The sequence below is a fragment of the Pogoniulus pusillus genome, chromosome 6 (assembly GCF_015220805.1).
Source record: "Pogoniulus pusillus isolate bPogPus1 chromosome 6, bPogPus1.pri, whole genome shotgun sequence".
NCBI classification, from domain to species: domain Eukaryota; kingdom Metazoa; phylum Chordata; class Aves; order Piciformes; family Lybiidae; genus Pogoniulus; species Pogoniulus pusillus.
The window spans coordinates 21,627,948-21,650,804 of NC_087269.1; the positions used below are offsets into that span (position 1 = coordinate 21,627,948).

General features: G+C 49.4%; 3 protein-coding genes across 9 annotated transcripts in view; 2 read left to right on the forward strand and 1 right to left on the reverse strand.

Moving 5' to 3' along the window:
• Window positions 1-791: 791 nt before the first annotated feature.
• On the forward strand, window positions 792-16,929 carry CUEDC2 (CUE domain containing 2). 4 transcript variants are annotated; one of them, XM_064144838.1, is made up of 10 exons: window positions 792-922; window positions 1,905-2,031; window positions 9,731-9,824; window positions 10,659-10,802; window positions 11,083-11,144; window positions 12,521-12,654; window positions 13,749-13,919; window positions 14,255-14,316; window positions 15,949-16,009; window positions 16,405-16,929. In XM_064144838.1, the coding sequence occupies exons 3-10, from the start codon at window positions 9,751-9,753 to the stop codon at window positions 16,549-16,551; spliced, it is 855 nt and encodes a 284-aa protein (XP_064000908.1). In that variant the 5' UTR covers window positions 792-922; window positions 1,905-2,031; window positions 9,731-9,750; the 3' UTR covers window positions 16,552-16,929. The 4 variants fall into 4 exon arrangements, with proteins under 4 accessions (XP_064000908.1, XP_064000909.1, XP_064000911.1 ...); XM_064144839.1 differs by lacking the exon at window positions 792-922 and adding an exon at window positions 963-1,185; XM_064144841.1 differs by lacking the exon at window positions 792-922 and adding an exon at window positions 963-1,139.
• Window positions 15,180-21,827, reverse strand: FBXL15 (F-box and leucine rich repeat protein 15). 4 transcript variants are annotated; one of them, XM_064144835.1, is made up of 4 exons: window positions 21,790-21,827; window positions 19,711-19,961; window positions 18,488-18,990; window positions 15,180-18,132 (listed from the first exon to the last, which is right to left on the reverse strand). In XM_064144835.1, exons 2-4 carry the CDS (start codon window positions 19,891-19,893, stop codon window positions 17,943-17,945), a joined length of 876 nt encoding a protein of 291 aa, XP_064000905.1. In that variant the 5' UTR covers window positions 19,894-19,961; window positions 21,790-21,827; the 3' UTR covers window positions 15,180-17,942. The 4 variants fall into 4 exon arrangements, with proteins under 4 accessions (XP_064000905.1, XP_064000903.1, XP_064000902.1 ...); XM_064144833.1 differs by lacking the exon at window positions 21,790-21,827 and adding an exon at window positions 20,778-20,854; XM_064144832.1 differs by lacking the exon at window positions 21,790-21,827 and adding an exon at window positions 20,778-20,846 and having other exon boundaries at window positions 19,711-19,870.
• PSD (pleckstrin and Sec7 domain containing) overlaps window positions 21,390-22,857 on the forward strand; it is a 47,384-nt gene continuing 45,916 nt past the window's right edge. The window contains 1 exon segment of the mRNA XM_064144844.1: window positions 21,390-21,447. The gene's annotated coding sequence lies outside the window, so the exon portion shown is untranslated.

Below are 22,857 nucleotides of genomic sequence, written 5' to 3' on the forward strand. Positions count from 1 at the left end.
CTCTGGGCTGCAAGTGCACACAGCTGTTTCTCATCCACCAAGTCCTTTTCTGCGAGGCTGCTCTAAATTTCATCATCCCTCAGTTTATACTGAGGATTGCCCTAACCTTGCACTTCACTTCATCAAATCTCATGATGCCCACGGCATGGCTCTGCTCCTTCTAAGAAGCTGAGGCTGCCTTAGTACACAGTAGCCTCTGCAAACTGCCAGAATAAAGGAATAAGCAGCAGCTTGTGATGCATGGAGCAGGGCAATGAGGTTTCTTTACAGAAGAGAGAGCCAGGAGACTCTTCATGCAGTTCCCAACTTTTGCAGACAGTGCCTTAGGGATCCTTCCCACAACTGGTGCTCCAATCTGTCAAGAGTTTCAGCTAGGGACAAGCACCCCAAAGAGCAGAGCAGCTTTGCACAAACGTTTTAAAATGTGCTGTTTTCATCAGAGCACACGCACTATTTTCACCAGAGTTCTAGCACTTCACAGGAAGAAAATGTCACTCTTCATGAGGGTGTCCCCGCAAAGCACTGCTACATGCCCGAGCCTCACGGGACTACTTCTGTACTACCAATGCCCGGGTACCCCCGGCTGCTGCCCCGTGCCGCGCTTTCTTTCCTCACTGCCTTTGCCCGAGGTCCTGCGCTGCTTGCGCCGGGCCGCAGCCCAGACGCCAGCAGCTGCACTGCAGCACACACCGGCGCTCCAGCGGCACGCCAGGGCTCCCGGCTGCCGGGGAGGGCGGCCTCGGCCCCTCCTACCCACAACCAAGATGGCGGCACCGGCAGCGCGCCAGCACGACCCCACTCTAGCCTCTTGCGCCCGCCTCTATGGCTGGCGGCGGCGCAACCACGTGACGCGTTCAACCGGGCCGCGCGGGACCTGTGCCGGGAGGGAGCGAGGCCGCGGCGGGGGCGCGTGAGCGATCAGGTGACCCCTGCCCCCTGCCCTGCTTGGGCCCTTCCGCCGTGCGGCCAGGGCGGCGCGCGGGGCCCCGGGCCGGGGTGAACGGGGGTGACCGGGGGTGACCGGGCGGGCTAGGCGAGGGCCGGCGGCTTCAAGAGGAGTCAGCCTGCAGCCCCCTTGTCGTCGCCGCCGCTGGTGTCCCTGCTGCGTCCTGGGGAGCGCGAGGGCCCGAGACATCCGGGTGTTCGGCGTAACGCCGCAGTCCGCAGGGAGGGACGCGCCAGTGGGTGCGAGGAGCCAGCTGCTCCCCGGGGAGCGGGAGCAGAGCCGGCTGCAGGCCGAGGGCTGCGGCAGGGGCAGCGGTGCTGTGCCCGTGCCGGAAACCTGGCAGAACTAGTAGCGCGGGGGGGCACGATGGTCGGGCGGGGTCAGACCGCTTGTGGGCTGTTTTGAGCAGTCTTGCTAAACTGAACCCCCCAGCACAATTCCCTTTTGCTGGCGAAGGGGCACTGCTAGTGTAAAAAGAACCCCGAGCCGGTAGATGCGATGTTAAGGGATGAGGATGATGAGTCTCCATGCAGCGCGGGGCAGTGCGGTGTCAGTGTCGAGATGGCTTAGCCACAAGCAGGGAGAAGCAGCAGTGGAACGTGGCGCTGTCTTTCTGCTCCGGCTCCTTAAAGAACCGAACGAGTTCTGCTTCACAGTGGCGATAAAGCCGGCAGTGCTTTAGGAGTGCATCGCTGATGTTCACAGACCACTGCAGGCCTTGCTACAGGAACAGCAGATGTTGAAAAACATCCCAACGTGGCAATGAACTCAAAAGCTGACAGGCATGTTATTTTCATATCTGAGTTAGCTTTTTACGTTGTACGTTTTATTCCAAAAAGATAATCTTGTGCCCTTAGCATTAGGGCAAACGGTTGCAAGTGACATAAACACCAGTATGCAGAGAATGATGTTGGTGTGCTCCTACTCCCAACTAACTCCACGTTCTTTTTCGGTGAAGGACCCCCTCATCCATGGCTTGGACCGAGCAGTCATAGGATGGACCACAACTCATCTGCAGGCACTGAAGTGGCTTCATAAACACCGTCTGTGAGCCAAGGTCCTTGCACAGCAGTATTTCTGCTCAGGTAAACACGTCATGTCAGCAGAGCACCACCACCCAAGTGCAGCGTAGATCTAAGGGGAAGGTAGAAGTCTGGCCACTGACATTACTATCTCTTATTATTGTAATTTAGTGGGACTAAGTTGTTTTTTAATTCTGTTAACATACACAATGACCTCAGTGTGCTTTCCCGTAGCAACCACACTACGAAAGTCCTTTCAGGAACTCCTTTAGTTAGCAACAAAAAATAGCACTGAAATTACATCTGTGAGGTGTTAGCCTGGAAAGTTTTATTTTAAGCCATCAAAGGTTCAGGAGGTAAAGCAGATCCATTCTCTCTGTCATGCAGATCTGGCTTTTCAGATATTTACTCTGAGGCTGTATGTCACACAGCTGCATGAGACGCGCACTGCTTTCTCATAACAAGTTTTCAAAGAGAGCACAGTGAACCATCCCTGTCTGATTACTTAAGAATAATTACTGAAACTTGAGCTAAAGGAACCTTCTCAAGGTGTTTTAATCAATCCTTCAGCCAGACCAGAATTACATATGCTTTCTTTAAGCTCTGGAGAGAAACATTTAAGGCATACAACACCCATCTCTTCCCAGTTGCAGACATCCCAAGCCATTGGTAGGCAAATTTATGATCTCATAAAAGTTGATGTACATCCAAATGGCAGCTTCTCTTAGCTCAAAAACATTTTCCTAAATTCCTGTCCTCAAGTCTATCTTGTTAATCTAAAGTCCAAGGCACAATCAATCATTCCCATCTCATCACACTGACCATTTGAGAATGATTACTGAAATTTAGGGTGAAAGAGTCTTTGGAAATGATCCAGCCATATGCAAACATTTCAGATTTTCAGTCCACTCTCCCCACCTTTTTTCTGTAAGGAAGGTGGCTTCGTACAAATTGTACAGAAGATGCCAACTTTTTTTGAACATGGCATAAGTAGATATTCTAGGCACCAGTATAATATCTGCAGTTATTAAAAAGAAAAAAACTGCAAATTTGAGGTTATGTGTTAGAAAGGAAAATGCAAGGGTGATGGTGATTACTAGGCTCTCAAGACAGTAGGGTGGCAGAATCTGTTGAGCTTCTGGGCAAAGTAATATAGGAAATGAAAAAAAAATCACACACTTTGAGAACTGATACCACTTTCCTCTGGCTGAGGTGAGGGAATACATATGCCATGTGACACATGGATCAAGTGACTACTCCCTGATCTTTCAAACCAAGCCTGTCTTAATGAGATTGCATATAGTGCTTTATTTCTCACTGATCAATAGTATACTTCAGTGTTTAAGTGACAGGAATTCCCAAGGCCTGAAGGTCTCTTGTTCTCACAATGCAAAAGTGTGAGGCGCTAGCTGAGGGCAGAACAATAGGAATACCATTTCTTGACTATGTGTTTTAAAAAACAGATTCTGTACAACATGTTAGGCAGAGCCTACGTTACAGTGGCAAAAAAACGCAGAAAGACTTCCATGGGTATGTTTGAACCAGCTAGCAACTACTGAGGTGATCTTAAAATCCACATTGCAATCATGGCTGGAAGTTTAAAATGATATTAACATCTTTTCAGTAAAATTGAGCTTTCAAGTGAGTGATTTCCCCTGCCTTTGGGTTTTAGATCATTCTGTGCATTGTGAGTCACTCCTCCACAAAACAGTGCATGTAGGATGAGCCCTTCTAGTAAATCTCCCCCTTTAATTATTGCCACGAGGAAAAAGACATTTGAAGGTATGCATAAGGGGTTTTGGTGTGCTGACTGTTTTCTAAACTTGGCTGTGCAGGGAGCAGCAACATCATTTTGCTACTAAAAGAATTAATTTTAGAATATTTTTGCATAGGTTTTAATCGGTTTCCACTCTATTTCAAGAAACTACCCACCAAATTTGGAAGGCCAGAGGACCTTCAGGAGCTGTCTTCACAAGCATCATTCAGCCAAGACCATTGTGCATTACAGACACCCCACATGCTGAGTTTCATGACAACTTTGCCGGGCAATAAAATCCCTTGTGGCAGTAAAATGATCAAATGCAAGTGCATTTGTCTTTCATGCTGCCTCTGATTTTATGGGTGCAGAGATGGGTTCTTCAGGTGAGAGGACAATGGCTAACACTTGAAGAAATACTTGATCACCTAGCTGCCTTCTGTTCTTCAGTATAAGGCTGTGCTTTTGTCATTTAATGGGTTTCCTTTCTTCACAGTCAGGCTAAAGGTAGCAGCTTGCTTTCTCTGGATGTAAACCTTAAATCCAAGTGTGCTAGTGAGATGACAGAATTTACATCCAATGATTAAAACCTGCCGCCTTTCACAGACATGAGGAAATAGCTCTTGTTTACATACAGCATGGTAATGCCACAGGAAAATACCCAGATATTTTCAGACACTTCACACCAGCTTTTCTTGTGGCTGTCAGAGATTGGGGAACGGATTTGAGACCAGTTAGTGACTGGACACAGCTACAGTATTCCTGTTGCTGAACGTTTTTGTCCTCTTTCTCTTGTCCTAGCCAGACATTTGCCTGTGATTAAGGAATTGAGTCACTTTGCCTGTTCTACTGATCAGAATAAATTACCAGTAGCTAATTTATGGACCTTCTGAAAGTGCTTTTGACATGGTGGATTGTGCTTTGTTGTTCATGTAATTGGGTTGTCAGGAAATGTTACTGGTTACTATACCATTATCTCTTGTAGAATATTGGCCTGTTTCATCGAAAAGGACAAAATCTTTTAGATTCCAGTATCCAGGATGATATGAAGATTGAGTAAGAAGGAAATAAGCGTTCATCTTCATAGTAGTGACTGTAGTAAGAACATTTTGACTGCTCTGTGTTGATTTCCCATCCCTTATTTCTGTAAAAGAGAAAATTTTGCATTTGGAATTTCAAGGGGCCAGCATTTTCAGATTAATCTTAAAATCAGGAAAAAAAGTCATGCTGCTTAGGACAGTATTCTTGCCAGTGGTGAGATTCAGAATTTTATAACTGGCTTTTTGATATCTGAGAAAGATGGAACAAAACTCATGTTTTTTTTGGGTATGTCAAAGATGATGTCCATGTTTAGCCTGTATCCAGGGATAAACTTCAGCTCTGTCATCTGATTACTCCTCCCTGGTGGAGAAGGGCGTTCAGGAAAGGAGAGGAGACCCATGGGTTGAAATGAAAACAGACTCAGTGAAACAGCAAAACTAATGTTGATGCTAATGCCAGCATTAAATGTACCAAGTTGTACTCATCCCAGTGAAGGTACAGTGGTTGCAATAGATAGGAAAGTAGTCCTCAGGAGCAGGATGAGTTGGGCCCTCCAGGGATGCAGACAAGCAGAAAGAGTGCCTATCTTCAGCTAGCTTCCCCCTCTACAGTGAGCATGATGTTTATGGTATGGGATACACCTGTTAGCCATCTAGGGTCATCTGCTCTGGCTTTTGTCTCTCCCAGCCTAAACTGGCTGACTCAAAACTGCTAGTGGCCTACAGACCATGGCTGACCTATGATTCTATCACAGAAAAAACAGGACAGATTACAAAGATAAACTTGTTTCTGTCACACCACTGGAGAACACAAAGACAATGATGTTTTTACAGCCGCTTGCCACACTTGCACACCATGACATTTTTGCCAAATCATGGCAGACAGGAGAGGTGCCTGAGGACTGGAGGACAGCCAGTGTCACTCCAGTCTTCAAAAAGGGCAAGAAAGAGGTTCCAGGGAACTATGGACCAGTCAGCCTCACCTCCATCCCTGGAAAAATGATGGAGTGGCTCCTTCTGGAGTGCATTTGAAGGCACTTAGAAGAGAATAAGGTTATCAGGAGTAGTCAGCGTGGATTTACCAAGGGGGAATCATACTTGACTAACACAATAGCATTCTGTGATGCCATAACTGAATGGTTAGATTTGGGGAGACCAGTCGATGTAGTCGACCTTAGCAAGGCCTTTGACTCCATCTCCCATGACATCATAGTGAGCAAGCTCAGGAAGTGTGGGATGGAAAAGCAGACAGGTGGATTAAGAACTGGTTATAAGACAGAGTTCAAAGAGTGGTGATCGATGGTGTCAAGTCCAGCTGGAGAGCTGTAACTAAGTGGAGTCCCCCAGGGATCAGTGCTGGGTCCAGTCCTGTTCAACATCTTCATCAATTGCACTGATGAGGGGACAGCAGACAGTCTGCTCAGCAAGTTTGCTTATGACACCAAACTGGGAGGCTTGGCTGATACAGCTGAAGGCTGTGCAGCCATGCAGCAAGATTTGGACAGGCTGGAGAGCTGGGCACAGGGCAACCAGATGAGGTTCAACAAGGACAAGTGTAGAGTCCTACACCTGGGAAGGAATAATAAACTGCACCAGTAGAGGCTGGGAGGTGATCTGCTGGAGGGCAGCCCTGTGGAGAGGGACTTGGGAGTGTTGGTAGATAACAAGTTGTCCATGGGACAGCAATGTGCCCTTGTGGCCAAGAAGGCCAATGGGATCCTAGCGCATATTAAGAAGAGCGTATCCAGCAGGTCAAGAAGGTTCTCCTACCCCTCTACTCTGCCCAGGTGAGACCTCATCTTGAATATTGCCTTCAGTTTTGAGCTCTCCAGTTTAAGAGGGACAGGGATCTGCTGGAGAAGATCCAGCAGAGGGCTACAAAGGATGATTAGGGGACTGGAGCACTGCCTTATGGGGAGAGGCTGAGGGATCCGGGGATTTTCAGTCTGTGAAAGAGAGCACTGAGAGGAGATTTACAAAATGTTTGTAAATATCTGAGGGCTGGGTGTCAGGAGGGGGGTGACAGGCTCTTCTCACTTGCTCCCTGTGATAGGACAAGGAGCAATGGATGTCAGCTGCAGCACAGGAGGTTCCACCTCAACACAAAGGGTCACAGACCACTGGAACAGGCTCCCCAGAGAGGTTGTGAAGTCTCCTTCTCTGGAGACTTTCAAGGCCCATCTATTTGTGTTCCTGTGTGACCTGAGCTAGATTGTATGGTCCTGCTGTGGCAGGGGGGTTGGACTCAATGATCTCTCTGGGTCCCTTCCAACCGCCAACATCCAGTGATCCTGTGACATCTGTAAAAGTGAGAAAAATGCAAACGAAGTACCCATGTGAGGCTGAAAAATAAAAGCAGGAGCTCACTTCAGGGCCTTATGTGAAATGACACCTGAAAAAATGTAAATAAACTTGCTTTCCCCTAATGCTGTGAAATGGGAATTTTCCATTTGAAATTACAGAAGGTTTTCTCTTAAGACAGAAAGAAAGAACAAACAGGTACTCTTCTCTGATGATGCCTTTCTCCGGCTGTTTCTGCATGTGCTGTTTGAAAACATGTAGGTTTGTCATAGAGTGGTATGACAGTTTTAAGTCAGTCAATTTCCACAAGTGAGAAGCACATGTATGATTTGATTTCCTTTTTAGTTACTGGCTTTAGATCAGAGAGAGGGGCAATACTAATAGTGCCTGTTGATTAAATGGCTTACGTGTTTATCTTTGAACACAGTGAAGATTGGAGTAGGTCTGTTGTATGACTACGTCTCACTGTTCAAGTCCACATTTCCAAGGTTTTCTCCATATTCATGTCCTTACTGCCCCAAGGGAATGGCACCGATACAGAGATTCAGTAAAAGATGGTCTTTTACGTAACAAAACCTGCATTTGTTCAAAGCCCTGAAAAGAGAAGAGCACAGACTAGGAATATTTGATAGGGAATCGCTGCAGGGAGATGTGGTATACTCTATACCTGACAGAGCACTTCTGTGTTAACCTGTGTCACAGCTTTCTCCTTCAGTAGCAATAGTCAAAACCCTCGAGCCTCAATGTGACCAGAGCAAGAGGCAGGTCCCTGGCAGGCTTCAGTGTGTTCCTGTGGCCAGCCCCAAACAGAGGAGTGCCTGTGTGCTCTTGGCACTTGCAGGAGTGGCCAAGCGCAGTGCAGTCCAACCCTTAATGCAACAATGCCAAGTGCACCACTAAAGCATGTCGCTAAGCACCGCATTTAAACGTCTTTTAAATACGTCCAAGAATGGTGACTCAGTCATCACCCTAGGCAGCCCATTCCCGTGCTTAACAACCCTTTCAATGAAGAAACTTTTCCTAATATCCCATCTAAGTCTCCCCTGGCATGACTTGAGACCTTTCCTCTTTGTCCTAATAGTCATTACTTGAGAGAAGAGACTGACCCCACCTTACTACAAACTCATTTCAGGTAGTTGTAGAGAGACATAAGGTCACACTTGAACCTTCTTTTCTTCAGGCTAAACCCCAGTTCCCTCAGCCACTCTTCATAATACTTCTCTAGACCAGCTTCATTGCTGCAGCACTTTGATTCTTTCTTGCAGTGAGAGGCCCAAAACTGAACACAGTATTCAAGGTGCACCCTCACCAGTGCTGAGTACAGAGGGACAATCACTTCCCTACTGCTAGCCACATCATTTCTGATACAAGCCAGGATGCTGTTGGCCTTCTTGGCACACTACTGGCACATATTCAGCCAGTTGTCAACTAACACCTCTGGGTCCTTTTCTGCTGGGCAGCTTTCCAGTCATTTTTCCTCAAGCCAGTAGCACTGCATGGAATTATTACTTAAGTGCAGGACCTAGCACTTGGCCTTGATAAACCTTGACCCATCGATCGAGTCTGTCCAGATCCCTCTGTAGAGCCTTACTTCCCTGCAGCAGATAAGCACTCCCACTCAGCTTAGTGTTGTCTGCACACTTAAAGAGGGTGCACTCAATTCCATCATACAGATCATCGATGGCCTTTGGAAGCTCTCTGGCCAATGACTATGTAAGTTTCTCTGTGTGCAGGGTTAGTTTCCTTCCTTGGAAAAACATAGTGCTTACATCAGGAGTTTATTAACACAACAGCTTTGTAAACCCCAGAGGAACAAATGGTTAAGGATTGGCTTTCTCTGCCCAATTCAGTCCAGGCCTGGTCCTGGTAGCTGAAGGAGGACTGTGGGCAGCCCCCTTCTGCCATCACTTCTGTAGGAGCTCTGTGATTCTTAGAACGCCCCTAAGTTTTGCGTTATTAAGCACCCCTTGTTTTCAGCTGCATGAACTGCAGAATGGCTCATTTACTAAGCACAACAACGAGCTCCTGTTTGGGCAGGATTCCACTGGCAGTCTGTCACTGACCTGGAGACCTTTGATATTTTGGCTGGCAGACTAGTTGTCTGTGCCCTGCTTGGTATTCTTCTGTCAAATACACTCTAGGTTGTCTTTCTTTAGGAGACATTACCCTTCCTCCCACTTGTTCCTGAGTCTAAGCATCACTGTTGAGTGCTCTTAGCTGGAAGGCCCACCCTTTTCTCCACTGAATGTGAAAACCCACTACCCACTGCTTCATCACTGGAGAGCATGTCATTCCTGCTCAGGAGGCAGCTCTGAGATCCTGCTGCTGGACAAATCTGTTTCCAGCTTTGCTTCCTGGAGTGAACATTTTTGATGTACTGTACAACTACATACTGACAACATCAACATGAGCAGGAGAGGCTCAAGATTCTAGTCTGCTTTGGGCTGGTGTTTCCAGTGGGTCCTTGTACTGCTGCTTTTTGTGGATGTCTTTGCCTGCTGTTACCCAGGGATGATGACATATTGGAGGAGTTTGTGGATTGTTCTGATGGGAAGAGTGCACTTGCCTATGCCATGCCTCCCTTTTGATCTTGCAGATATTTTGATTTAACTTCTTGCTGCCTTAGAAATTACATGGAGTTTTCTTTTTTCCTCCTCTTTTTCAGAGAAAAAGGTTTACAGAGACATGGAGCTTGAAAGAATCATTCAGGACACACTGACACACTTTATCCAGTCCCACCTCCCTGCTGCAGACCTCAGGTATGTTGAGAAAGAAAAATCCAATACCTGGCTTGAACTCCACATTAATTGTCTCTCTATATACTGTAGTGAACTGCATAGTGTTCCTGTACTTTGTGTTCGTTTTCCTTAAGTCAGATCCAGGATGCAGATAATTTACAAAGGCTCTTATGGGAATACTCAAACAATTCTCCTTTAGCACTGCAGTCGAGCAATGTCATTTTGTTGACAGCCAAGATGATTAATTTCCTGTCCAGTTAATACACCTTAAAATATGGGATTCCCTTCATTCCACAGTGCTCCCGGTGGGCTTTCTGAGCAGCATAATGGTGTGTGAAGGCTCTGTTTCTTTAACTCTGCCTGCATACAGAGTTACAGTCACCTTGAGGCTGAAATACAGCAGCTAGTTTTCCAGACGGTGGCAGCAGTGACATAAGTGTGGAAAGCATCAAGCAGAGAACACTGCAGCCCACAGAAATCGCAGTTGTCAGAACGTGATGACCTCACCTGAAATACCAGTCAGCATCGAAGAGTCAGAGTTTGAGCACTTGGAGTATTTTGGTTAGCTCAGGTGAAGCATCTGCAGGAGCACAGCCCCTGGGCACACCCTGGGGCTTTTGTTCAGTGCTGCCCAGGAAGCAGGACAGCATGCATTATTTTATCTGTAAAATGCTTCCTACTCAACCCCTGCTACCAGGCTTTACTGGTGGGATCTGCCTGTAAGATACAGCCCGTTAAGGTCCTTCTGCTGCCCTATTAGAAAGACACGAGGCTAGAGAGAATGGGTTTGGAGAGAAAAAGAGGAAAAATGGGCCTGTTAATGCTGCTGCCGTGTCCTATGTTCTCTACCTCCAGTGGGATGGATGATGTTTTCTTCTCTTATATCACGGGTGTCTTGGAAGAGCTGGGCTCACCAGAGTCCTCTGAGGAGACTTTTGACATGGACACCTTTGTGGAAATGATGGAGGCATATATTCCTGGTTTTGCAGAAATCCACAGGTATGTGAGTGTTACTGGTTTGTATGTGCACTGTGGGGCTGGACCTGAACCCTTCAGTACCATAAATTCTTTTATTATACCCTGTTGAAGATGTATTAGTACCAAACCTGTGCCACTGTGATTAAGTCAGTCCTTGCCCAAATACAGATGCTAATCCCAGTAGTTTGCATCTGAAATACCAGTTTATTTTGTTGATCTTCTCATCAAGCAGAAGTAGCCAAGTAGGATAGGCTACTGGTTTTATTCCTCACACTAATTATACAGGTTCTGTCTCTTGCAGTGGGGATGTTTGTGAAATGATGTTCTCACTCTCAGAAAGGCTTAGTGAAGCTCGCAGTAAAGGTGAGTTACACAGACATTTTTAGCACAAGAAGGTGTATTTTGCACATTTTGAGCCTTAGTGTTTGGGGTTGAACAATGTCACAGGATAAAATACAATCTGTTTGCCAGTTAGTTTCTTATACAGTAGCCAGAATTAACTGATGAGGTTTTTGATACTCACTTGGGCTTTTTATATCAACACATGGAAGGTTTGAGTCATGTGGAATACTGCGCAAGACTTGTGAATACTGGGGTGAAAACACTTCATCAGGTATCCACATACGTCTGTTGAAATCAAATCCAGAATAATAACAAAGAAATACCAGATACAGGGCTGCTTGTTGAAATTCTACTGTTGGTTAGTTGTGAAAGTGAGGACTTCTGCCTGCTTCTCATAGCCATCTACCACTGGGCAGCCCATATCAGGCGCATCATCAAGTAAAGAATCCAGCTGATTATGTGCATTACTGCTAGACTTTGAGCATCCTCGAAGCTCACTTTCCACTGACCCATGAACATCAGCAGTGATGGGCTCCAATTTGCATTATACAGGACTGCAGAAGACTACACTATCCCAGTGTCCCTTTCTAACCTCAGCATTCACATATCAGGTGGATTGCTGTATTAGTTAACCCCAGAGGTACTTCCCACTAAAGGAAAAGTGAGGTTCCTAGATACTGCACCTTTCAAGACCACCAGTCTGAGCTTTTCATACCTAGCAACATCACTGCTGTCTTGTCAGAAGGCTACACAGTGTAGAACAGTCCTATATTTTCTCTTACTTGCTGCTTTCTTGAACTTGACAAAATCTACTGCTCTGCTCTGGTCCCCTGAATCGTACCATTTGAGGATCCTGTTGTAGACAGAGTGTGGAAGGATCCCAGCTGTAGAGAGGATAGAACAAAGGTGATGATACTTACAGTGACACAGAAAGAGTTTGTAACGAGAGATGCATCAAAGTAACCTGATCACAGGGTGTGCTGGCTCACATGCAGCCTGGAGACTATCGGAGTGTATTGCCAAATTCAAAATCAAACCCACATCTTAGTTCAAAGTTACAGCAAATAACAGGGAGTTCTTAGAAATGTAATAAAAATACTGTGAGTATCCACAGCCACAGTGCTAGAGGACCAAGAACTGACAGGTAGAATTGAACTTGCAATGTGCCCATGCCTGGTAAGGCCTGGAAATTAAGTGCTTGGGCATTCCAGCACTGCCTTCCTGCAGGTCAGTGTGAGTAAAGCTGCAGCCGTTCCTGCTAAAGGCAGAAGAAAGAGTAGTGCTTTGTCACATAGAAGGGATTTGCTTTCGCACATGATGCAGTAGCAATGTGATGCCAACAAAAAGCTCTAGCCTTAGTGGGGCTGTTCCTCAGTAGATATCACTATGTCTTTAAGAAAAGCCTGGCAAAAAGGTTGTGGAAAGCAGGAGTGAAGCACCCTCTGAAGACCTGGCCAAGGGACAGGAGCCTGGAGCTGGAGCCTGCAACGGTGAAAGGCTGTGCACTCTAAGAGACGGAGCCGAGGCCAAGGTATGAGCAGCCTTCAGAGAAACAGGAGCACTGGGGACAGTTACCCACAACTGTGCTGCCAGCACTACCTGAGGGCATTTTCTGGCGCTAGAACTAACCACAGCATAGGCTCTGACACAGCATCACAGGTGTCTGTGATCTCCTGCATTGTATGGCCTGTCAGTAAGCAGAAAAAGACAATTATGTGCTGACAGAAGAGTATGAGCCATCGCTGTGGCTCATCCTTTCCAGCTACTGGGTAGGATGAGGCACGGGGGTGATTGAGAGAGCCTGTGCCAGTGCCCTCAAAGATCCCACAGCAGCAACATCAGAATACCTTTGTAGTGCTAGCCAGGCTCCAGCCTGCTTCACCCTGTTCCCCTAGCCTCACTCCACATTTTGACCTAGATCACCATTTTACTCCCCAGCTATCATGCAGTATCTGAATGGGAAGCAGTCACATTTGAGTGTCAGTCTCAAAGACACCAGTCCTACCCTCAGTGACCTTCTGTGCTGTGCACTAACTTAGGGTATAATGGCACTTGAGTAAGAGGCCTAACAGGCCTGATCCTGCAGCACCATTCAGCATGACCCATGCTGCAGGCATCACAGCACCTGGCAGATCCACTCCTTCCCTCATGCTCTGCTAGCCATTTCTCCAGTACTGATCTCTTCCTGCTCTGCAGTAAAATTTTGTCCACAACCTAGCAAATGCTGCTGCTGCTGCACTTCCTTCTGATGTAGCCACAGGTCACTGTTGAGCAGTCCGTTCCCTTTCTGATCAAAGCACATACAACTTCACAAGGTGAGCAGGATTTCAGGCATTCTCACCAGAGCATCCAGAACACTGACTCCTGAAGAGATGCATAGTACAGCCATGCAGATGAGCCAGTTCATAGCAGCCCTACTTTAAAGAAAGCTGAAATACACAAAGGAGACTGAGAAAGAGTGATGCTTTGTCCTTGCAAAGATGCAGTTTCCCCTGTTAGCTTCATTAATTGCATTTAGTCTCATCAGCTAAGGGCAAGCTGAATTTACTGACAATGTACAACCCTTTTCTGTAGCACTCTTCTCACTGTATCCCCAAACTCACATTTGCCTCTTGACCCAACTAGGAAGGCGATGACTTGAAGGATGGAGTGGAGCTGCTACTGGAGATGTTCCCAGCCTGTACCATGGGCCAGGCAGAGAAGGCACTTGCCATGGCCTTGGGGAACTTGGAGGAGGCAGTGCAGTTAATCGTGGAGGAGAAGGTGGAAATTGGCCCAGCAGGTGTGAGCGTGAAGGTACTGTACTCTGAGCTAGGTGGCAGTGGGCCAAGAAGCAGGGCAGAACTCAGGGACACACAGGTGTCTCATCTGTCTGCTGTAAGCAAAAGCTGGGACCACAGAAACTTTCTGCACAATGAGCAAGGAGGGTCACTTACAGCAACAGCCTGTCTCCCTCCCTTGTTGGCTGTGCTCACAGCTGAGCCAACATGCCAGAAGAGCTGTCTGGCACTCTGCTTCCTGTCAACCCCTGGCACAGAGGTTGGAGTGTTCCATTAGCAGCAGAGTTCACAAGGCTACTGGGGTACACCCCACATGTTGTGCTACTTACACCTTGCCCTGTCTCGTCCCAGGAACTGGCACGGCCCCGCAGAGCGCCCAACCACGAGGAACTAAAACAGGTTATCCTACAGAAGTAAGTACCAAGCAGCAAAGAACTCCTTATCCTGCTCCCAGTAATGGAAGAGGTGACAATCTGGGGAAGGTCAGAACAGCCATGTGGTCTGTGAAGAACTTGAGGTGTACAACATATAGTAAGGATGCCATGAAGCAGATCTGGGTGTAGCTGAATACATCCAAGCACAAATAAAATCATCAGGTGGGAAAGAAAAAAAAAAAAAAAAAAGGTCTTTTTTAACTTTTTTTAGAACTCTGGCACAGAAACAGGTTACATGCACCAGCCAGGTCACAGGACTGGCTGTGCATGAGGTTTCAGCCTCTGACAGGAATACTATCAGCTGAGGCCACTTTAAAGGTTCAAGGCAGAGACATCATGCTGCAGCTCAGGTAACACATAGTGACTTGCAGAACTACAGAAACTCCTATCTCCATCCTTGGAGACAGTCCAAACAAGGCTAAAGATACTTTTAAGAGACTGCCTGTACAGCAAGGCTGGGAAGATTAAATCTCAGTTGCTAAAAGTGAATTCAGTGCCTTTAAAGAAACCTCTCTGAAGTCCCCTATGGATTTTGTGGTAATCAAAGTGGTTTTAGATTGGTTTACCTTCATTCATTTCCAAAAGCACCGAATTGTCCATAGGAGAACCCACACTGTGGTTTCATTGATCTGCTCTGAGATCCTAGGAGGCTTGCAGATTCCACGTGTCTGTCTAGCCACATCTTTTCCACCACTTCATATCCTCCCCACTGACAGAATAAACAGTCGATGGGCTAGGGAAGGTAAAGCAAGGCAGAATCAGAAATCCCTATCCTTGCTTGTCTCCTGTGCAGGCTTGTTTCAGAGTGATATGCAAGGGAATGAAAAAGCATCATATGCTGGTTATCTTTCTGGGAACTTTGTTTTAATTTTGGCAACATCCTGTGTTTTAAACATCACTCAAGCACAGGTACAGAGAGCAGATCACCATAGCTGAAGATTCACAGCTAACTACTGAGGGAGAAGTTAAGGTCAGCTGTGCTGTCCATCTGCTAAACCAGCACCAAAGTCTCAAAAGTAGTAATTCTTTCAGCAGTACAGCAAGCAGATGCTTGGGCCCTGATGTTTCAGTCATGTTGGGAATGAGGTGATGTTTTTATGAAGTTGCTTCCAGCACAGACCTGTTTCATAGTCAGGTAGTAGGTAAAGTGTGAAAAGAACACCATCTTTTCAGGTCAGAAGCAGCCGGCTTGGTCCTATATTCTCACCTGTCTCCTTTAGCTGCCATCATTTGGGCTCAGGAGAAGCAAAGCTGCCCCAACAGCAGAGCACACCAGAGCTTGGCATTTAACTCAGTTTTTCTCTCAGGCAGGGGTGTTGGACTAGATGAACTTAAAAGGTCCCTTCCAGCCCCTGACATTCTGTGAAGGCTATCAGCATTCTCAGCAGCCCAGGTTTTCAGTACCTTTCACATACAGCCTCCTCTCACCAGAAGGATCATACACTTCTTGTCCGTTTATCCAGAGGGGAACATCAAGTGATCCTAGATGCAGTCTAGGCAAGTAGCACACATTGCATAGCCACAAAGCAGCCAGTTAAGAAAGGACACAGGTTGTGAATAGCCCCACATAATGCATGTTACAGTATTCACTAAATGTTTCTTGTATTTCAGATACATGATGGTGGATAGTGCAGATGATCAGAAAACACATCGGCCAGCTCCACCCAAAGAGGTAAGAGGAGGAGTTCCAGCTCACAAGCAGTTTGAATGCCCTTTAGCTACAAGGTTTAAAAACCAAGCTGCAAGTCAAAAATTAACAGGGCAGACCAAAGGCAGGACCATTCACAGAGCACACTTGTCAGCAAAGAGGGAAGATTAGCTTAGCTAAGGTACTGCAGTGTATGTCAGTTCCTACCATTCCTGACTAGCATGGTTCCTGCTCCCCTCCATCAGATAGCTTCCTTTTGCAGTTGTAGCCAAGACTGCCAACACAAAGGATGGGTAAAGGAGCCCACCCTAATCTTCCTCAACCTTCCCCCCAAAGCATAGGTCTCTTCTGTTTGTCCCTTCCCTTTCTGTAGCAGTGTGGCTGTCCATCATCTTGGTGTTAATGTCTTTTTTCTCCAGGCTCCCAAGAAGTTGATCCGTTATATTGATAACCAGGTGGTGAGTACCAAGGGAGAGAGGTACAAAGACATCAAGAAGCCTGAGAGTGAGGAGATGAAGAGAACCTACATCAGCCTCAAACCAGCGAGGAAGTACAAGTTCCACTGACAACCAGGTCCTCCTGCTATTCATCCTCCACCTCGCCAGCCAGGTATGGCAGGATGGACATGTGGCACCAGGGGTGAGGGGACTCCTCCACGTCTCACTAACTGGAACTAACCTGGGAGCCCAAACATAGCCTTCAGCTTCCTCAGCTAACCCAGATGACAAAGGAGGAGACTTCTTTCCTTGTGTAGCTGTCCCCAGGGGAACACCACAGTAGCTCTCCAGGGCCTGGGCATTCTCTGCTATTCTTTGCATGGGACATCTTTAGATCTAAGATGTGGCTTGTGTTTTTGCAGCAAGCTTTTTACAGGTCTGTGTGTACTGTTGCTTTAAATGGAGGGCCAGTATTAATAAAGATGATGTGACTTTGTGTGTAGTTCAGCTGGAGCATGCACATTCTTTACAGTCTTCAGTCCCTCCTAGGGCCAGAGTCTGAAGCAGGGTCATCCTTCCTTCATCGTGTTCACAAGATGGGGCTCTCTGGTTAACTGCCTAGCAGATACAAGGGGTGACACTGAACTCCTAAACCAGAGCTAGGCTCTCCATGCCAACGCAACCTGCAGCACTCCATAAACTTCAGCTGACAGCACAGCCAGGGCTCCTGTCGTTTCTCACCACTGTTGAGCACCAAAGCTGGAGCCATATGACACAGAGCAGGATACCCGAGTGGGCCTGAGTGCTAATGAAATGTTAAATCAGAAGCTGGAAGAAATCAGTGGCAATGACCAGCTGCTTTCAGGGACAGCAAAGCTAAGTTTGGCATTTTTCTGTCAGTGAAACTGCATTTAGGAACATGTTACCCCTGAAAACAACTGCTGCCTTGCACCAGCTTAAACCAGCCCCTAGGCCTGGACAGATACATTGCCAGCACCACAGGCATGCTAGTCCTTTAGTGCCAGGCTGGAACTGGGCTCACTCTGTCCTCCTCCTGAGACCAGTAGGAACCTGCCCTCTCCCTGGAGGAGGACTAGTGGCTTTTCTCCTTTCTTCAGATGGCCTGCTGGTATGCCCTGCACACCCACCCCAGGAGACAGTCCTCATCAAACACTCTCCTGTTCACTGGACAGCTGCCACTTGGAGACTTAAAATACAATAAATAATAAATCCTATCTGTTAGTTGGCCTAGTCAAGGTCTGTTCAGCACCACGGTGTTCCCACATCACTCACTCATTTCACACCACTGCAGAGGAAGTTACTTTTCCACAGACACCAATGAAGCCCACTTGTGAACACCCAGTGGCTGCTGAACAGCCCCAGAAGAGAATGAGCCCCACTTGGGCCAGCCTTGTCAAGAGAACCAACCTCTCCCTCTGCACATCTCCACAGCAGCCAGTTCCAGCATCCTCCCAGGATCCCAGTGTCACATCAGTTCCTCCTCCCTAGCAGCAGCAGTTCTAGATCTGAAGGTTGATGAAAGGAGCAAAGCCAACGACATCCTGCAAGAGAATTAGAGCCCCCTGCAGTGGAGGCTCCACATCCAGCTCCACCCCACGGTTTCGGAGGATGCTCAGGATGGACTCGGCCACATTGTGGCAATGCTTCACCTTCAGCGAGCGCAGCTTGGGACAGTACTCAGCCAAAACCCTGCAAAAAAAGATCACATGCAAGTTGCAAGGACTCCTAAGTGTACCACTCATCATTTTCTCTACTCCCAGCAGTCCAGCACTGTGTAACATATGTAGCATCCTTTTGAAGCAGTACCCTGGTGATCTGAGAGGAACTCAAGAGGACGTAGTCAGATCCCAGACCTACCTCTACCAATGAAAATTTGCTGTTAGCCCACAGTGGCTCTCCTGAAGGGCCTGCTGCTGGCTTCTCCCCAGCACTGAGCTCTCTATGCTGTCAAGCATGAGGGAATCTGACTTTTCTTTCCAGGTCTCTTCTTCCCACCCCAGACACCTGCTATTGCCCCACCCCAGCTCCACACATTGCTTGGTACCTTATGGAATCATTCTTGACTCGCAGACACCCAGTGAGGTCCAGGTGCTCCAGCTCAGGGCAACACCTGGCAATCTCCTCAACTGCCACATCACCCACATTGGCATTGACAGCCAGTGACAGAGACTTGAGCCTGCTGCACTTCTGCACTAGGTAGCAGATGGCCTCGTCCTTCAGCTGGCGACAGGCTGTCAGGTCCACAGCCTCCAGTGCCTTGCAGTGGTCAGCCAGGCTGCGCAGAGACAGGCTGTCCACCCACTCGCAGTGAGCCAGGGAGAGCTGGCGCAGGTTGGGGCAGCTCAGCGAGATGGCCACCAGTGCATGGCGGCTGAGCTGAGCACAGCCCTTCAGCTGGATCTGGTGCAGTTGGTGATTCTGCCCGATGACTGGGAGCAGTTCCCTATCTGTCAGCCAGTCACAGCAGTTTTGGAGAGCCAGCTGCTGCAGTACTTCATTGTCTTTCAGCAGGTTAACAAATGCAGCTCGAGGGATGGCAGGCCCAATCTGCATGGGGGAACCCAGAAAGAATGAGACATCCACCAGGGTTTCTGATCAGCCTGATCCTCACCAAATAATCTCTCTTCCACTGTGACATTGGTGACCAAAGCCACCTCAACTCCTCATTCCAGTGCAAATCTGCCGTTATGTTCTCCTCCTCTCATATCAAAACTACTGCGACAAGCTAGAAGACACTCTGGCTTCCCCAGTCCCCATCATCACCCCTGCACTTACATATTTGTGATTAGCTCCATACCTCTGCCCTCCAAAAATTCTGCAAGACCACTCTGTGTCCTCAGAACAGTAGCTACTCCTGTCATTCCAAGTTCCAGGCAGTGTCTTCCCTGAAGACGAGGCAGAGAGTTACTGCCTGTCAGATTCACCCTATTGCACAACCTCTCTGAGGTACCAACAGGTCATGCCACTCCAAAGATGACTTGTGTTTCTGCCAGCCAAGTGCCCTATGATGGCCTGGGTGGGGCTTCCAGCTTCATTCCTCCCAACGCCTTTTGCTAAAGACACTGGCATTGTTTGGCCCTGACTCACTGCCTCTCCTCCCTGAGCTACATCTGTCCAGTCTGACACCCAAGATGTTAACCCATATCCTTGATCAGAAGCCAGCCTCTTTCCCAGGGTTTCTTCCTCTCCATACAGTCAGATGCTCCCTTTCTAGCTCCAGAGCAGTAGGACATCTGTGTCTCCCCCTGCTTCAGAGCCATCTAGTACCTGGCTTGAGTCGAAGCAGCGCATGTTGGCCAGGTACAGCTGTATGAGAGACTGGAACGACTTGCTGACCCTCTGCAGGCTCAGGAGCTGCTGCAGCGGCAGATGACAGAGGATATGTGGAACCAAGATGTCTTCCCAGGGCAGGTCCAGGAGACATCCCCTGGAGGGGGTCAGACTCATCATCAGATGCCAGGGAGCCAGGCTACAGTGACAGCCAGGCTAGATCACCTCACACCTACTGCTGGGTGCCTCTAGGAGGAACAGCCAAAAAGAAAGACTCAGCAATGTCTCCCATAGTTACCCCACAGGATGGCTTGGCTAGCCGTCAGTGGGACACACACCTGCCACCCACGTCACCTCCTCCCCAGCCTCAGACATTCACTGCTTAGGCATCCAAGTCCACCCGCCTGAACTGCCCTGCAGGGTGAGGCTTTCCAGCATCTGCTTAAGGATTCCCTGTCTCTCAGTGAAGCAGCAAGTGCCTGCTCCAGTGTTACCACACCATCCACAAGTCAGCTGGACTTTGCTTTCAAGTATAAGCATTATTCTACCTGGCAATTACTACTCTGCATGCAGTGCCAAGACATTAGGGCACCTTGTGAGGAGAACAGGATGGGCACCTGCTCCTTCCCACAGAAGGCAACAAGGCTCCAGACTCCCTCCAAAGAGGTGACCCTCCGGGGAGCGGGAACATAGCACCTCTTCGGAAAGGAGGCCGCTGCAGAGGTTTCAGCCTCGGGCCGCGAGAAGAACGGGAGCTGAGGAAGAGCAAAGTGGTCTCGGCTTCACAGAGGCTCCCGAGCCGGAGGCCGCAGCTCGACTCAGCCCCAGCATCAATTACAGCCTAGAGGGCTCGCCCGCGGCTACTACACCCCCTTCCCACCCCATGGAGCCCCACTCGGCCCCAGAGCCACCTCCGGGCCCGGCTCCCGGACTGCCCCACCGCCGCTGGAGGGGGCCCCGGAAGCCCCGCCGGAGTGGGCACACCCCACCCTCCAATGCCGCTGATTTCCACGGCGAAAAGACAGTCCTGCCGCAGCCTCCGCCCGCCGCTCCCAGACCGGTACCTGCCACCACACCGGAGCTCCCTGAGCCGCTCCATCAGCTGCGCCTCACCGCGGCACCGACAGCAGAGTGACGCCACGCCGGCGAGCGGAAGTGCGCCAGCGCCGCTGCCCCGCCCCTTCCCCTCGCCCGGCGGCGGCGCGTAGGTGGCGGGAGGCTGGCTGGGAGGCTGGCTGGGAGGCGCTGGGGGATACGGTAGCGGCAGCCCTCAGGGCGGCGTGGGGTGCTCGGCCGTGCCAGGCGGAGGCACTGGGCAGAAGAGAGCGCTGCGCATGGTCCAGCGGGGCCCGGCGGGCACAGGTCTCACTAATGCCCACCGGCTCCTGCAAGCTGCTACCAGCGCCTCCATTACCCCGGCCCCAGTACTCCGACTCCCCGTGTGCGCTAAGCTGCGTAGTGCATGCCGCCTGTCCCTTTTCTCCAGCTATCCCTATTCCCCAGCGCACATCAGGTCCTCAGTGCTCATTAGTCAGCTCAGTTCCCCAGGATCCTGGGTCCCCAGGGCACCAGTCCCTTGGCTACCTCAGTTCCCCAGCGCACGCCATGCGCCCCAGCCGCCCGGTCCCCGGCGCACGCCCCTGCCCCGCGGGAGGCCCCGCGCATGCGCGGCGCCGCGGCGCTGTCCGTTCAGCACCACGCGGAGACGGGACCCGTCGGGACCCGCCACTGCCGGTGAGCGACGGAGCTGCCCTCAGGCTCCGCCAGATCCCCCCGGCCTGGCCCCCTAAGCCCCTTGTCCTCCCCCGCTGCTCTCCTAGCGGTCTCTGCCGCCCCATCCCCTCCCGCCGGAGCTGAGGCACCCCCGGGAAAGGCCAGTCCCTGAAGCTCACAGTTCGCACAGCACGCTGATCCGCACCCGGCAGGCCCCGCTCCTCCGCCGGTACCGGGCGTCCCAACACCCTACCGAGGCCCGGGTTGGTACGGCACTGTCTGCCGACGCCCGCCGCCCCGAGCATGCATCCCCCTACCCTGCCGACAAGCTCCTCAAGCCTTTCGTCTCCTACGGTTACCCACCTACTCCTCTAGGCCCGGGGATCACCCAGAATCCGTCCCCTTGCTGGCAGCCCCTGCGGAGAAGCGACCCAGGTTCTGCCGGCACAGTTGCCATAACAACTCCAGGCAGGGATCCGGCAGAAAAATACAGTGCGATTTCCCTGCTGCTCTCCTCCCTGCTGCCAGTGTGCAGGACCTGTACCCCTTGCGGACATGGAACTCCACACCTTGGAGGTGGCTCTGGACAGATGACCCCATGTCTGGTTCATATCTAAGCCCTGCCAAGCTGCTGATCAGTGCTGGCAATAGAAACTATAACAAGATCCACCTGGCAGGAGACCAGAGCCCACAAAGAGTTGAGCAAGTCCCAGATCCCTGGTCCCAGATTCCCTGGGAAAGAATGACCTTCCTACAGACCCTGGTCTGCTCATTGTCTCCCACAGTTGAGCTAGTTTGGGGAAAAGTCTTCCTACCCCAGTCCCTGTTCTCTGAAGGTAGCTGCTGATGCTACCTGTCTGCCTCTGAACATGTAGCACCTGTCCTTTGAGGGTCCCTGTGCTACCTGAGTTAGCACAGTTCCTATCTCATTTACATAAGGACATGTGAAGCAGGAATTTTCAGTTTATTAAAGGAGATGCCGAGGTCCCCAGCAATGGCTAGTCCTTCCTTCTCCTGTGATGGAGACACAGAAAGGTCTGGGAGTGCTGATCCTGCTTCTAGACCAGGAGGTTTGTTTTTGCTTTCAGGAGGTTTCAATGCTGTGTTCAGTCTGCTGCAGAATAGAAGTGTGGCATCTGTAACAGAGTCCCTTAACATTGCCCCTGTAAGTGAATGATTGTGACTGAAGTTGACTACAAGGAGGCTTTTTGAAATAGTAATCTTGGTCTGAATAGGAGGTGAGGAAGCAAGAGTGAACAAGAAATTTCAATGCTCAATTACATTTGGCCTTCCTGTGCCAAGCCAGTCCTGGCTGAGAGCCCCCAGCTTGTGTCGAGTCCTTGCTTGAGGAAGCTGTGCTGTGGATTGCTTGTTATCCTTCCTGAACAACATGTCTGCTGGGCTTGCAAGTGGGACCTGCTCTGCTCCCAC

Bases quoted from the DNA above. Each gene is read 5' to 3' on its own strand.
- FBXL15 (XM_064144832.1), bottom strand. From the start codon at position 20,812: ATGGAGCGGCTCAGGGAGCTCCGGTGTGGTGGCAG. The intron at 19,871-20,777 runs GTACCGGTCTGG...GACCCCCTCCAG, and splicing joins GAGCTCCGGTGTGGTGGCAG to GGGATGTCTCCTGGACCTGC. The intron at 18,133-18,487 runs GTACCAAGCAAT...CTTTTTTTGCAG, and splicing joins GTCAAGAATGATTCCATAAG to GGTTTTGGCTGAGTACTGTC.
- CUEDC2 (XM_064144838.1), top strand. From the start codon at position 9,751: ATGGAGCTTGAAAGAATCATTCAGGACACACTGACACACTTTATCCAG. The intron at 9,825-10,658 runs GTATGTTGAGAA...CTCTACCTCCAG, and splicing joins CTCCCTGCTGCAGACCTCAG to TGGGATGGATGATGTTTTCT. The intron at 14,317-15,948 runs GTAAGTACCAAG...CTTGTATTTCAG, and splicing joins AAACAGGTTATCCTACAGAA to ATACATGATGGTGGATAGTG.